The sequence below is a fragment of the Cyprinus carpio genome, chromosome A6 (assembly GCF_018340385.1).
Source record: "Cyprinus carpio isolate SPL01 chromosome A6, ASM1834038v1, whole genome shotgun sequence".
Classification (NCBI taxonomy): Eukaryota; Metazoa; Chordata; class Actinopteri; order Cypriniformes; family Cyprinidae; genus Cyprinus; species Cyprinus carpio.
Window position 1 is genome coordinate 25801245 of NC_056577.1, and position 14280 is coordinate 25815524.

Consider the following 14280-nt stretch of genomic DNA (forward strand, 5'->3'; position numbering starts at 1 on the left):
TCATTCCACAGTTTACATTTGCATCTTGACAACATCAGGTCTGATATGAATTTATTTGACTGACCTTTGAACCAATTAAATTAAATGACACACTCAAGTGTAACATGCGAAGGTGCTCTCTCTATGTATTTTAATGACTCAGATGTTTTGCATAGGAAAAACCAACTCTTATGTGACAGTACTGAAAACAGGTAGGTCTGACACATTTAGGGCAGAATAGATGAGGTTCCTTGGTTTACTGGTTTGCTGTTTACGGGAAAAAACGGTGTCAGATGTGTGGAGAATGAGTTTGTTCTGTTTTACTCTTTATCATCAGTTGAGAAGCAATTAATGATACAGGATAATTTAGTACAGGGAAAAAAAAGATATATACATAAAACAAAATCACTGAAATGTGTTCCTGTAGTTGGAATATAAGTCTGAAAAAAAGAGAAAGATAACTGCAATGCATCTTTCTCTTTGCAGAAAAGAGTGCAGAGCTTCCATTTACCATGACATAGTGCAGATGTTATCAAAGCTTCTTCCGGTCTTCAAACTGAGAAGTCTGTGATCCTGTTTGAGAAAGAGGATTTAAAAAGTCCTTATAAATATGTAGATAGTTATGACAGTGGAAACACACACACACACACACACACACACACACACAAAGAAAGAACTGAAAAGTAGATCAATTTTGACTAAACTTGGTGTTTTCCCAACAAAATGACTGCTGCACTGATGTGCTGTTTATTAGACAGTTTACTCAGCTTTGAAGATAAAAATAGAAAATGAAATTAAGGTGATGGTGGGGAATGGCACAGTAATTGGAATACATTCTCTCAGCTGACCTACTTCTGCTCAGTTTCTTTTTACCTTTCTGTTTACCAGTATATTGTAAAATGTTCCTGTTGTTCCAAACCCATATGACCTTCATTCATTTTTGGAACACAAATTAAATTATTTTTTGATTAAATCTGAGAGCTTTCAGACCCTGCATAGATAGCAACGCAACCACCATGTTCAAGGCCCAGAAAGATAGTAAGGACATCGTTTAAATAGTCCATGTGACATCAGTGGTTCAACTATAATTTTAAGAAGCTATGAGAATACTTTTTGTACGCAAAGAAAACAAAAATAACGTGGTACTCTTGTAAATGTGCATCGAAGACTGACACAGAAGAGAAGAAATTGTTGCATAAAGTTTTTTTTGTTTGTTTGTTTGTTTTTCTTTGCACACAAAAAAAGTATTCTCATCCTTACTTCCTTTCTGGGCCTGTGAACATTTCAGTTGTATTGCTGTCTATGCAGGGTCAGAAAGCTCTTGGATTTTATAAAAAAAATAAAAAATAAATAAATAAATAAATAAAATTGTGTTCCGAAGATGAATGAAGGTCTTACAGGTTTAGAACAACACGAGGGTGAGTAATTAATGACAAACTTTTCATTTTTGTGTGAACTATCCCTTTAAGGGAGCTATTAATTTTTTTAGCTTCAGCGCATTAATATTGGATTACTGAAAACACTCCGGACAATAACAGGTTATATGGTAACTTTTGCCAAACAGATGCCGCCTCATTCTTAAGAGAGTCTATCTGCAAGTGGAATATGCACTTTCACTTACCTATTTTAAAGCCAGGGAAAAACCCGTCTGACCCGTCTAGTTATAGACCAATTGCCTTAACATCGCAGTTGTGTAAAATAATGGAAAGAATAATTACAGATAGAATGACCCATTATTTAGAAAGCAATGACCTTTTTTCCCCATATCAGAGTGGGTTTCGTAAGGGGCGAAGTACAATGGATTCATTATTATGTTTAGAATCCGATATTAGGAAAGTACAGACTAATAGGGAGGTGGTAATAGCAGTTTTCTTTGATGTAGAGAAAGCATATGATATTGGAAAGAAGGGTTATTAATTAAATTACAACGATTAGGAATTGGTGGTAGAGTATACAATTGGATTTTGGATTTTTTGGTTAATAGGAATATTCAGGTAAGAGTAGGTGCAGAATTTTCTGAGGTATATACAGTAGAGAACGGAACTCCACAAGGTAGTGTATGTAGCCCATTATTATTCAATATTATGATTAACGATATATTCTCAAATACTGACCAGCTTCAAAAATGCTGATGATGGAGCAATATGGTTTAGAGGCCGTAATGAATCTTATGTTAAATCAAAAATGCAAGAGGCAATTAAGGAAGTGGAAAAATGGACAAATAAATGGGGATTTAGATTATCAGTGTCAAAAACACAAGTCATATGTTTTTCAAAAAAGCATAAGATCACACCTGTATCCTTAAAACTGTACAGTCAGCCTCTTGAGCAAATGAAGATTATTAGGTTTCTTGGGATGTGGTTTGATGAAAAACTGACATGGAAGATTCATTTGGAAAAAATGGTCAATAAATGTAAAAAGATTGTTAATATCCTACGCTGTTTATCAGGACAAGCATGGGGAGCAAGCAGGGCATCTTTAAAAATATATATATTGGGCACTAATGAGGTCTGTCTTTGATTATGGGGGTATAGCATATATGTCATCAGCAGAGTCTAATATCAAAACATTGGATGTCATGCAAGCTCAGGCTCTAAGGATATGTAGTGGATCTTTTAAAACTGTTAGCATACTGGATTAATGTGAAGGGACAAGTTGATAGCCACCCAGCTAAAGCTATCTTAAAAGATTGCTGGGAACATGGAAAGTCCAATTACAAAAGTTTTGGGTGGATTGGCGATGTGAAAGCTGAGAATATTGGGTTACATAAATTACAGTACTGTTCAACGGTTTCAGTCCCTCCTATTCCAACATGGTTTTTCCCTATACCACATGTAGATTTAGGCATTCATAAGGAAATAAAAAGTAAGTCAAAGGTAGTAGCAGTGAGGGATATTGTTAAATATTATCTGGATATGCATTTCTCTGACTATACATTCATATTTACAGATGGTTCTAAGGATCCAAAGACAGGACACGCTGGGTCAGTATATATTCCAAAGAATGGGGTAATATGTCAGGAAAGAATAACAGATAATTTATCAGTATACACAACAGAGCTGGTTGCAATTTTGTTGGCCTTGAAATGGGTAGAGGGAAATGAGTTAAAAACCTCAGTGATTATATCTGATAGTTATTCAGCTTTAGAAAGCATAAAAACTGGGAAATCTATAAGAAATGATATAATTCATAAAATTTGTATGGTTTTGCATAAGTTAAATGCAAAGGATTTAAAAATCAGGTTTCTCTGGGTACCTGCACATGTTGGAGTGAAAGGTAATGAGGAGGTTGATAAACTTGCAAAAGAAACACTGAAACACAATATAATATTACAAGTTCCATATAGTAAATCTGAAGCTAAAACATTCATTGGGTGGATCAAGATAAAGGGAGGCATTTATATAATATACAACCAGAAGTGGGTATAGGAAGGACAGAGTGTAGGAGTAGAAGAGAAGAAAGTATAATTACACGGTTAAGAATAGGACACACTGGGCTCAATTCTTCATTGAAGATAATAGGGAAACATCCAACAGGGAACTGCCAATATTGCAGTCATTTAGAAACTGTGCATATTTTATTTCAGTGCACAAAGTACAGCCAAGAAAGAAACCAGCTTTTTCAGTCTCTCAGAAGTGTCAATCAGAATAATTTTACAATGCAAGGTTTATTAGGGAAAGCATCCAGTAACATTCATCAATTTGTTATTACGTTTCTTAGAGACACAGACTTAGCCAGTAGGAGGATTTTTTTTTTTTTTTTTTTTTTTTTTTTTTTTTTTTTAAAAGATCCAATATCGCCTGATTCACACTCCAGCCCAGTCGGTGGCGGTAATGCACCGTTAAGTTGGTTTGCCAACCGCCATAAAAAAAAAAACAAAAGAAGAAAAAGAAGAAGAAGAAGAAGAAAGCGGTTCAGCTTTGTTTACTTTAAAGATGAATGCTCAATTACATACATTTTCTGAAAGCACTGGATATCTAGTTTAAAACCAGACACTAGAATGTAAGAGACACACACACAAGACATGGAGGAATCGTGGGATTTTGAGTTCTTGTCTCGGATGGTTGACAGTCTGGTGTCCTTTCTGTCCGAATTTGTGGACGATTGGCTGGCCAACGACATGAGAGTTGCAGTGTTTAAGATACTGTTCACCTGGCTCATCATCAGTCTCGTAGCCATCCACTTTGCCTGGAAAGTGTACGGGAACACTGTCAACGATATGTACTACAGACAGGGTGAGTATTTACAGAGGTGCTCCATTATGTTGCTCCACCTAATAAATAATAATTCCTATAAAACGACAGTTGAAAACAATTTTGTGACAGTATATACCTGTATTGTGTGCCCTTTAAAAGGTAACAGTTAGACTAAATATGACTGTAATAATTCTTCAGGGACTGGAGGACAGAATGGCGGCACTCCTGACACTTTGCCTCACCTGAGCGGATGGTAAGAATTAAGTAACCAGCCTTTTTAGTGTTCATGAACGATTCGTGTCTTGTCACGTGACAAATGAACAAAAGACATGGAATTTAATTTATCGTTGCTTACTGATTTCCTAATTCTTATTCTGAATATGGCCAAATAATGCGTGTGTGGACGAGTTCGGGGAATTTGGCTATTTAAAGAAATAAATCTTTAACGAGTCGGATGTTTCTGAACGATTCACTGACGAATGGAATCGTTTGGAGTGAGTAAACAACTCACTTGTGCATTTTGTAATGAGTCAGTGTCCTGAAAATATGTGTTACTTATTAGTATATAATGCCAACGCTATATTTGCATCATATGAATGTTATGCTGGTAGCACATTCTGATGAGTTTTTTCCGCTGACAAGTAACGTAACCTACATTTTTAACATCTCACACTATGGTACTATTTCTGACGGCTTCTCTTGTGCCTCACAATACATGCTTCCCATTTTCGCTTATATTATGATTGTTTTACCTGCAGGTAGCATATGTTGAGCAGGTAGTACAAAATTTCAGAATACAGGGAAGCACTGAGTGAGATCATAGCATTTGAAGTGTGCAGAGGATAGACAGAAACATGCTTTAATCCAAATGTAATAAAAAGCACTATTAATAAAACATTGAAAAAAAATGCCATGAAGTTCTAAACACATAGGTATTTTGTTTTAAATGTAATTTATGCATAGCCCTGTTGTAAATACTGCTGTTCCACTGTCAAGTCTAATATTTTCCATTTTTCCTAGGGAAAGTGCAGCTGGTGATGCCATGAAAACCCACCGTGAGTGATGTACCTGCAACTGGACTAAGATCACAGACACATAAGATGGAGAAAGGCAATTACATTCCTTCAAAAGACTAAATAATTATAACCTGTGCCACTGAATCAGTTTTACTTGTGAAGATGTCTGTGATGAACTGTGTTGCAAAACTCAAGGTCCAAACACACAAATATATGCTCTAAAATACAAGACAGACTGGTGCTGTGCACGGGAAAGAAAGCATTAAAGGAGCAGGCTGTGATATATACAGTATAGCAGCTCTTTTTTTCAGAATGCTTTAATTTATTTGGATTGTATTGGAAGCTAGTAGATAGCAAAACTTTAACCATTCTCACACAGTATCATTTGACCAAAAACTGACAGGAATACTACTCAGAATGAAGGTCCCAAATGTTCACAAAGTCATCTGGTCTGTATGTAGAAATCCAACATTTAATTTCAGTGTTGTAAGAAAATAGACTTGACTGTACAGAGATAAGACATCAAGTGTGCCTCTACCATGCTTTCAGTCCAAGAGGTTACTGCTGTCTTTTTGCAGTGCAAATAAATACCATTATCTGATTGTGTATTAGTTTTCTGTTATTTATTTCATAAGTAAATTGTATTTCAGTCAGTGTATAACAATACACATTGAAAAGCACCTTACTTTGGTTCAAGTATATATATATATATATATATATATATATCCCTCCATAATTTTGTTGCTTCCAAACACAAAACAACCTGGAGTCAAATCATTGGAAGTCTCTTTGGGGTGATGGTGGCAGTAGCATAGCATGCACATCCATCACATTGGTTCCTGTCAGTCCAGGCTTGAGTAACCATTGTCCTTCAGAGAGCTGTGAGAAAAATGTGAATGAATCATTATTGGTGAGAAAGCCATCGATGTCCAAACCTTGAGACATGGCCTCTTTCATCAATTCCCCGTCAGTGAGGGCACCAGCTGCCTCAGTTGGGCCATCCTGTCCATCGGTTCCTCCACTGAGGAACACCGCACCACTCTTTACTTCATCACTACTGAGCTCAAGCCCCACCCGCAGAGCCAACTCCTGGTTCCTCCCTCCCCTGCCCTTTCCTGTCAGTTGCACAGTGGGTTCCCCTCCAGCCAGAAGACAAGTCACACCCCAGTCTTCCTTCCTCTCCTCTACGAGCATGTTTATGGTGCGACACAAGTCCCAGCTTTCTACCCCAACCTCTGGTCCAAGCTGAAGGATCTCTGCAGCAAGTTCTGGAGGGGTTTCCTTTTCTGGGAAACACGCAAAACGAGAGAGCAGCCCGTATAGTCGTGCAACAGAGTGAACGTCACCACATACCCCTGGAGACAGAATGATGGGTCGAAGTCCTAATTCAACAGCCTTACGGCTGGCACATTCAAGAGCAATAGTGTTTGAGCCAATTACAACGTTTAAAACATGGTCTTGGACTTCTTCTGGCTGTTCTTGCACCTGCGACCCATAATGGGGTCTAGCTTTACTAAGCACCTCATTCATAGAGGAAGGAAGAGAGTAAGAGAGCTTATAACGATCCAAGATAGCCCAGACCTCCTCTGGCTTGAAGTCACTCCTGACTGTTGGACCGCTGGCTATCAAATCCAGAGGATCTCCAATAACATCTGACAGAATCAATGCCACTACCTTAAGGAGAATTCAGTGTCAGAGTAAATATTATGCTCAACTAACATCATGGAGTATTGCTTAAAAAAGTGTGCTGCATGTTTTTTGGGTTTTCTTTTGGTAATGTAATAGTGTTACCTGGGCTGGTTTGGCACATTGGGCAAGACTTCCACCCTTCAACAATGACAGGGCTCGCCTTACTGTATTTAACTCCTGAATAGTGGCCCCTGCTGCTGCGAGTTTTCGTGTCACATCCTGTTTCTCCTGCAAGGACATGGGTGGGGCTGGAGCAGGTAAAAGAGCAGAACCACCACCTGTACATAGATGCATATAAAGAAAAAAACGTAACATTTTAAGATCTTTCAGAAAATACAATTTTTTGGGTCAGTTTTTTTTTTTTTCTGAAAGTAATATTTTATTCAGTAAAGATTGATTAAATTGATCAAAAGTGACAACAAAGACATTTGTAATGTTACAAAAGAATTTTATTTCAAATAAAAAAAAATGTTGGTTTGATGAAATAAATCTTTTCATCAAACAATCCTAAAAAAAAAAAAAAATGCATCACTGTTTCCACTCAAATATTAAGCAGTTTTTAACACTGATAATTTTTCTTGAGTGCCAATTTACAATGATTAGAATGACAGTGACAGTGTCGACTGGAGTAATGTCTGTTGAAAATTAAGCTTTGCCATCATAGGAATGAAATACATTTTAAAATATATTAAAATAGAAAACAGTTATTTTAAATTGCAATAAGTTTTCATAAAATTACAGTTTTACTGTATTTTTGATCAAATAAATGTGCATTGGTGAGCTCACTTCTTTCAAAAACATCGAAACATCCCAATCTGTTGAATCATAGTGCATACTGTCAAAGGAAAACTGATTCTATATGAAGAAAATAAGTTAGAGGACCAGAGATAAGCACGAGCAGCAGATCTTTCTCAGTCAGACCACTGGCCAGTTCTCGAATACACTCTGCTGACTTCTGGGCATCTGCGTCCGGTAAATTGTTCTTTGCTCCTTCCATCACTGTAATTCTGCTGTTATTCTCAAGGAGCATATTCCTGTCCAGATATACAAACAAGATAATTTCAGTAACATCCAGACTGTACTGTGTGCAGCTAAATACAAAATGAAAACCTAGCTGAAAACTCTGAAGCCAGTTTGACATCAGGGCTACATTATATTTTGCATGAAACCTATTTGTAGGCTTAGTGAATTTTTCTTGCATTGTGAAATTTTCATGCCAATTAAGCAATTCCACCCCTAATTCTTATGCAAAAATAAATAAATAAAATTAATAATATGACTGAATGAATACTACAATAAAAGTAAAGAAAATATTCTGGACTTTTTCTTTAAATCAGCATAAAGTATTTAAACCAAATACTTAAAAAAAAAATTACAATTTAAATAATAAATCATTAATTAATAATAAACCAATTTCTTGTCACATTACAGTATAATGAGAATATTTCACATTACAGTAGTGTACTCTTACTACATTTTCTGGGCAACCACTGACCAACTAGTCAACTAGTGAGAATCCCAGTTTATTTCTGTATAAATTGCTCATTAAACAGAAGTACATTACAATATGTAATTTAAAAAAGCACTCAAATACTTACTCTTTTCCATGATTGTGTAGTGTTTTCTGGATACCATGAGGCACACTGATCACCCCTTTAATTAGATGGTCTCCTACAATCCTCTCCACTTCTGCTGCCATCCCCAGCACAGCCTTTCCAAAGCCCACCAGATAAAGGTTATTTGTAAGTGTGAAACTCTGTCCACCTACAAGTAGTTTGTCTCCATGTCGCTCCAGACTCATGTGGACCACTATGTCCGGCTGCACACCTTCAACCGCTGCAGAAAACACAGCCCGGGCACGAGTGTCTAATGACGACATACTGCGAGAGCACAATGATGCTAAGCTCACCCGCAGTGGGTGCTGCAGGTGAAGAAAACGTGAGAGAGCAATAATCTGAGCCATAAACCAATCAAACTATCCACATCAGATGACGAGAACCACTTAAAACCTGAGGGGATAAAGAGATTAAAAAAACAGACAGATCAGTATCACTAAATATAACTGAAAAATATCATTGACCAACAAATGTTTTATGTTTGAATTTTAAGAAACCAGTAATTAAAGCGGTCCTCACATCAGTATAACACACTGACAAAACAGCATGAAAATTATAGCTTTAATGTTACACAAATTCACTCTGGTGATGTCTAATCTCCTCTGTTTTAAACCTCAGAAAGCATTATGGTCTTATGTGAACAGATGTAGATATACAGCAGGGTCACCAAATCCGACAAGGTAACATTAGAGCAGGGATCTCCAACCCTGCTCCTGGAGAGCTACCATCCTGCAGACTTCAGTTCCAGCCCTGCTCCAACACACCTGTCTGTAATTATCAAGTAGCCCTGAACATCTTGATTAGCTGGTTCAGATGTGTTTGATTGGGGTTGGATCTGAAATCTGCAGGCCAGTAGCTCTCCAGGAGCAGGGTTGGAGATCCCTGCATGAGAGGTTACCGAAATATGTTACCCCTACTATTTCACTCACAAAAAAATTTTATGTTTTCAATGTTAACTCAAAACATTGGTACATTTTGGGACTGAGGCAAACAACTTCTGATAATTTCCCAAACTGGGAAGGTGGGACAGTAATAAACCTGATGCAGATTATATCAAAATATTGACTGATATAAATGTCTGTCACTAATTATATCATTAAATGTATATTGTGTTATATAGCGTTATACTGTTATATTTTGTATTATTATGTGACATTTCCTTTATATAATTTATCATATTAATTTAATATTAATAGGATTATACAGATTCAGATTACAGATTAAAATGCATAAATAAGTAAAAAAAAAAAAAAAAAAAAGAAAAGAAAAACATATAAGACAGCCACAACTAAACGACCAGTTGTAGTCAAGAAACAAAGTGAATACATAATACACATTTTCTATCACAAAATCAGTGTCCTTGAGATCCCTTTTCAAACACCAGCCTTAGTTGAGTTTATGAGAATGTACCTGCACACTGTCCCTGGCAATTCTGAAGCTCTTTTAAGAGCTGACAAAATCATTAGAGAACTGCTTATACAGTAGAGCCTGTGTACTGAGTGAGTAATGATTGACTACAGTTGACCAGAGGGCAGAGAGAAGTTTTTGAGCTAGCCAGTTACAAGATGTTTGTGGATTCATCAAGAGTTTATCCCAAAACAGTAGTAGGAGGTACCACATTAGCCTTGTGACATATAAGTTAAAGTCCAGTAATGGGGGTGGTCAGTGTTTACACGTCTCTGTCTGGATGTACCACCCTTGCAGAATGCATTGAAAACACACACAATGTTTCCTCCATACTCCAACATCTGGTCACTTCAGCCAAAGAAAACAACATAAAAAGTCTAAATAACGTTTTAGCGTCATTTTTATTTGTTTATCAGTCATGTCAGGTATACACATTCATAATTCTAACCCTTGTTGTTTTGCTTGCGGTGTTCCTTTCTCTGCTTGTTGTGATCAAGATTGACTCACATGACGAAAGTCCCCTTCTCGATCAACAGGGAAATAGACCATAATTCACGAAATAATATACTACAAAAAGATATACTGCATATGCATATTTTTGCATATACTGCAAACAAACATGCCAGTGCCACTCCAAATCTGTGAATGAATCTTTTAAATGAACGATTCGTCTAAAAGCCAGACACGTTCAGTGAAGTTGGCGAGTTCGTTCGGTAAAGTCTAACCAATGAAAGGCTCTTTCACGAGGAACGAGTCAGTAGAGATTCGTTCGTTTTAAAGATTCATTTACGAACAAACACGACAACAAAGTGACGTATGTTCTGCAGATGCGAAATTATCAACAGAGTAGTTCATTTACCGTATTTTACACGAACACATTTATTATCACGTGGTAACTTTAACTTATTTTGTTTACGATTGACAGTGCCCATCTTCTATGGTTACCATTAACAGTGCGCCTGCGACAAGGTTACCATCTATTACATTAATAGAAAGTTGGAAATTCGAGTTGAATGAAAATCAACATATATGCTACTTTAGCACTACGTTAATTTGCTTTGTGTAAAAACACTGTTCTAAATGAGCAATGGCGTATTTTCTTCAAAAGGTGGCAGTATTCATTAAGTCAGCTAATATAAACCGAAAACTATAACAACATATATTTGTAACATTCGCAACGCGTGAAATTGCACACTAAAGTATGTACAAATTTAGTCATACTTCACAGTTAGCCTATTTTGTGTCACCAAAACAGCGGAGGTGAAAGCGTCATACTGTGTATGACATCATTCTTCCTGTTATCAGTGTCTCCCAGGGAGAAGAGTACAGTACACCACAAGCCCTCATTTACAAGTAGCAAACAACTTCACAATCATTTTCATTGGGCAGGAAATGTGTAAGTGGAATGTGTCCATTTTCATGACTAAAAACCTGCATTCTAGTTCATTGTCTTTCTATATCTCAAATGTTCATGGATGATCCAGGGAACATATGTTCTTTATGAGCCAGAACTTATAGCCTTAAAGGGATAGTCCACCCAAAAATGAAAATTCTGTAATAGTTTCTTTCTCCTCGTGTCATTCCAAACCTGTACTGCATTTCTTTCTTCTGTGAGAACAATTCTTTAAAATATCATTTTGTGTGTGTGTGTGTGTGTGTTCCACAGAAGAAAGCAAGTCAAGCAGGTTTAGAATGACATGAGGAGTATATGATGACAGAATTTTCATTTTTGGGTGGACTATCCATTTAAGAGAAATCAACAGTCATAGCTTCAGTCAGCAAGATATTAATCTTACAAGTGTTTATATTGTTTAAGGTAACTAACTGGCCATATTTATCATCAATGTTTTATAAAATTCACTGGCATATTTGTTTTAAGGCCTATGCAACAGAAATTTGATTGACACAGACAAAACTAGTTGAATGTGCTGTTCTCTTTTGTTTGTTTTGCAGTTCTGTCATGTTTGTTTGTTGTGCTACCTATTGCAGCACTTTTTTTGTGTTGTCATGGATAATTGATGTACAGAAGGCTACATAATTCTCTGGTGGCTGCAAATAGCAGATGGGAAGAGGTCACTCTGCTGGCTGATATTTCCCTTCTGCAGCACCAGTGACCCTCTGCCATTCTCTATGCGTATCCCTCACATCACTTTCATCTCCCGTCTTCATGGCAAGTTGGCAAGTTGGCAACCATGTGCTCCGTTATTTTATAAAGGGCTCATATTTGGCTACTGTGTATAGAATGTATCAAGCCATTGAATGTTTTCCATCAATGATCACTTATTCACCTGAGGCCTGAGAGGAACACAATGAGAGGATGATGGACTGGAACGACAACTGTACAGATATGATAGCAAAGAGCTGGCAGGTGACTTTCAGAGCATACTAAGAGAGTCTGCGATTTATGAATACTCAGCAATAAAAAACATCATTTGCATGGCTAGAGGGTATCTGGCATCAGTACAGGGGACAGGCTCTCTGAGGTCTCCGAACTCTCACTTTGAGTAAGTGACTAAGATGAATCACTTTACTATGTGCAATTAGATTTTCTCACTTTTTCATTAAAGCCAATATGGGGAATAATGGTAAATGGAGAAGATGGAAACAGAATTAGCAGGCTTGAATACTTTATCATATTCCGTTGCACATTCATCGCCAAGGATTTTCCCCGATTACAGCATCACTCTTGTTGTTCCATTAGAACAAAAACAAAAAGAAATCACTCTTTCTTATAACCGTATTTGGCTCATGAGTGGCCATCTTATTGTCTTTGTGCTTTAAATATCCTGAAGCTTCTAGCTGTGATCTACATTCATATATTATGCAGAATATGCTTGAAACAAAGTTCTTTGATGCTTTGTATCTGGGGTTCTAATTGTGAAATACGTTCACTTGAATGACAGTCCATAAAGTCATGGTTTATGTATAGGAATGTGTAGAGATTTTACCATGATGAGATAAAACAAATAAACCTTCAGGTGAGAGAATCATGCATCTATTTTAATATTTTAATAAACAAAACTAAATTGCTACTGAACTTGATGGCCAGTGATCTTCATGCATTTTTGTTGTACAGAAAAGAGTAGATTTTAAATTTTGATTATGATTTTAACTTATTTATTGTTTCATGCGAGGGAAAAAGCTATAATTTTGAGCAACATGATAGTGCAACTCATATGCTACCAAATGTAGACATCCCTGCACAAACAAACAAATAAATAGTTTTAGACACTTTTTCTTTTCTTTTTTTCTTTTTTCAAAATTCACATGACTTGACATGAAAATTTGAGTGTTCACCTTTTTTTTTTCCTCTCTCTCAATGTATTACACATGAACCTACTGCCACGGAATGAAACCCACAAACCATATCATGCTGTTCCCTGTCATTTAGCTGCATGCTTTTGCAGAGCTTCAAAGAACAAAAGGGATTTCACAGACTTCCTGTCTCTCTTCATTACCTTAAAAGGCTGATTATTATCGTGACTATGCCTTTGCCAATTATTCCACATTCTCAGAAAGGCCACCTACAGTGACTCTCCTAAAGTCCATCAAAAGGCCTCAGGTCTTCAGCTTCTGAAGCATGGGGAGTGACAGCTTAGAGTTTTCACAATAAATAGACTCAATTGAAGAACCCATGTGTCTTATAATGAAAAAGACAGATGGACAGAGACAAAAGAGAAATATGTGAATAATTTGCACATGAGAGAAGCTTAAGGAAGAAGGAACGAAAACAAACACTGGTGATCCAACTAAACATTTATTTCAATAAAAAACCTTACAGTTATGGTAAAGATTAGTCTTTCTGGAGGAAATATAACAAATACAATACATTGGGCAATAGGATGCAGGTTACCTCTTCACATGACAACATTTCTTCTGAAGCAATTAGGACAAATTCAGAATGTTCAGCTGTTTTCTAAGTGCCCATTGTTTTTAATCACGAATTTACTATTGCAGACAAAAGGAATTTCAATAGTGTTATTTTCCTTCAGCCTGAACTCGGTTCTGCAATTCCATATGTCCAAATTAAGAATTACAGGCACTGGCTTATGATCTCTGTTATGATGGTAAATAAATAATTTTGGACTTTAAAAAAATAATTTTGTTTTTTTATGCTCACCAACACTGCATTTATTTGATAATAAATAAAGTAAAAACACTAATATTGTGAAAAGTATTTGCAATTGAAAATAATGTGGCCAAGTATGGTGCCGCATACTCGGAATTTGTGCTCTGCATTTAACCCATCCAAGTGCACACAAACAGCAGTGAACACACACACACGTGCACATGGAGCAGTGGGCACTCCCATTGGATTTATTATTGAAGACTGTTAGTTTGTTGACTTCTCCTGCATTGTGTGCTTGATCCTGCACA

At 36.7% G+C, this 14280-nt stretch overlaps 2 protein-coding genes across 6 annotated transcripts; one reads left to right on the plus strand and one right to left on the minus strand.

Moving 5' to 3' along the window:
* The first annotated feature begins 3855 nt into the window (after nucleotides 1–3855).
* Nucleotides 3856–5797, plus strand: LOC109089164 (T-cell leukemia translocation-altered gene protein homolog). Its single transcript, XM_019103308.2, has 3 exons — nucleotides 3856–4214; nucleotides 4374–4428; nucleotides 5196–5797. The coding sequence occupies exons 1-3, from the start codon at nucleotides 4004–4006 to the stop codon at nucleotides 5236–5238; spliced, it is 309 nt and encodes a 102-aa protein (XP_018958853.1). The 5' UTR covers nucleotides 3856–4003; the 3' UTR covers nucleotides 5239–5797.
* On the minus strand, nucleotides 5507–11432 carry LOC109093981 (glycerate kinase-like). 5 transcript variants are annotated; one of them, XM_042758726.1, is made up of 6 exons: nucleotides 10352–11432; nucleotides 8790–8889; nucleotides 8479–8591; nucleotides 7763–7914; nucleotides 6983–7158; nucleotides 5507–6865 (listed from the first exon to the last, which is right to left on the minus strand). In XM_042758726.1, the coding sequence occupies exons 2-6, from the start codon at nucleotides 8841–8843 to the stop codon at nucleotides 5966–5968; spliced, it is 1395 nt and encodes a 464-aa protein (XP_042614660.1). In that variant the 5' UTR covers nucleotides 8844–8889; nucleotides 10352–11432; the 3' UTR covers nucleotides 5507–5965. The 5 variants fall into 5 exon arrangements, with proteins under 5 accessions (XP_042614660.1, XP_042614659.1, XP_042614658.1 ...); XM_042758725.1 differs by lacking the exon at nucleotides 10352–11432 and adding an exon at nucleotides 9016–9707; XM_042758724.1 differs by having other exon boundaries at nucleotides 8479–8889; nucleotides 10411–11428.
* Between the last annotated feature and the right edge of the window lie 2848 nt (nucleotides 11433–14280).

Bases quoted from the DNA above. Each gene is read 5' to 3' on its own strand.
- LOC109093981 (XM_042758724.1), bottom strand. From the start codon at position 8,843: ATGGCTCAGATTATTGCTCTCTCACGTTTTCTTCACCTGCAGCACCCA. The intron at 7,159-7,762 runs GTCCTCTAACTT...ATCTATGTACAG, and splicing joins GCTGCTCGTGCTTATCTCTG to GTGGTGGTTCTGCTCTTTTA. The intron at 6,866-6,982 runs GTAACACTATTA...ATTCTCCTTAAG, and splicing joins AATGTGCCAAACCAGCCCAG to GTAGTGGCATTGATTCTGTC.
- LOC109089164 (XM_019103308.2), top strand. From the start codon at position 4,004: ATGGAGGAATCGTGGGATTTTGAGTTCTTGTCTCGGATGGTTGACAGT. The intron at 4,215-4,373 runs GTGAGTATTTAC...ATAATTCTTCAG, and splicing joins CGATATGTACTACAGACAGG to GGACTGGAGGACAGAATGGC. The intron at 4,429-5,195 runs GTAAGAATTAAG...CATTTTTCCTAG, and splicing joins TTGCCTCACCTGAGCGGATG to GGAAAGTGCAGCTGGTGATG.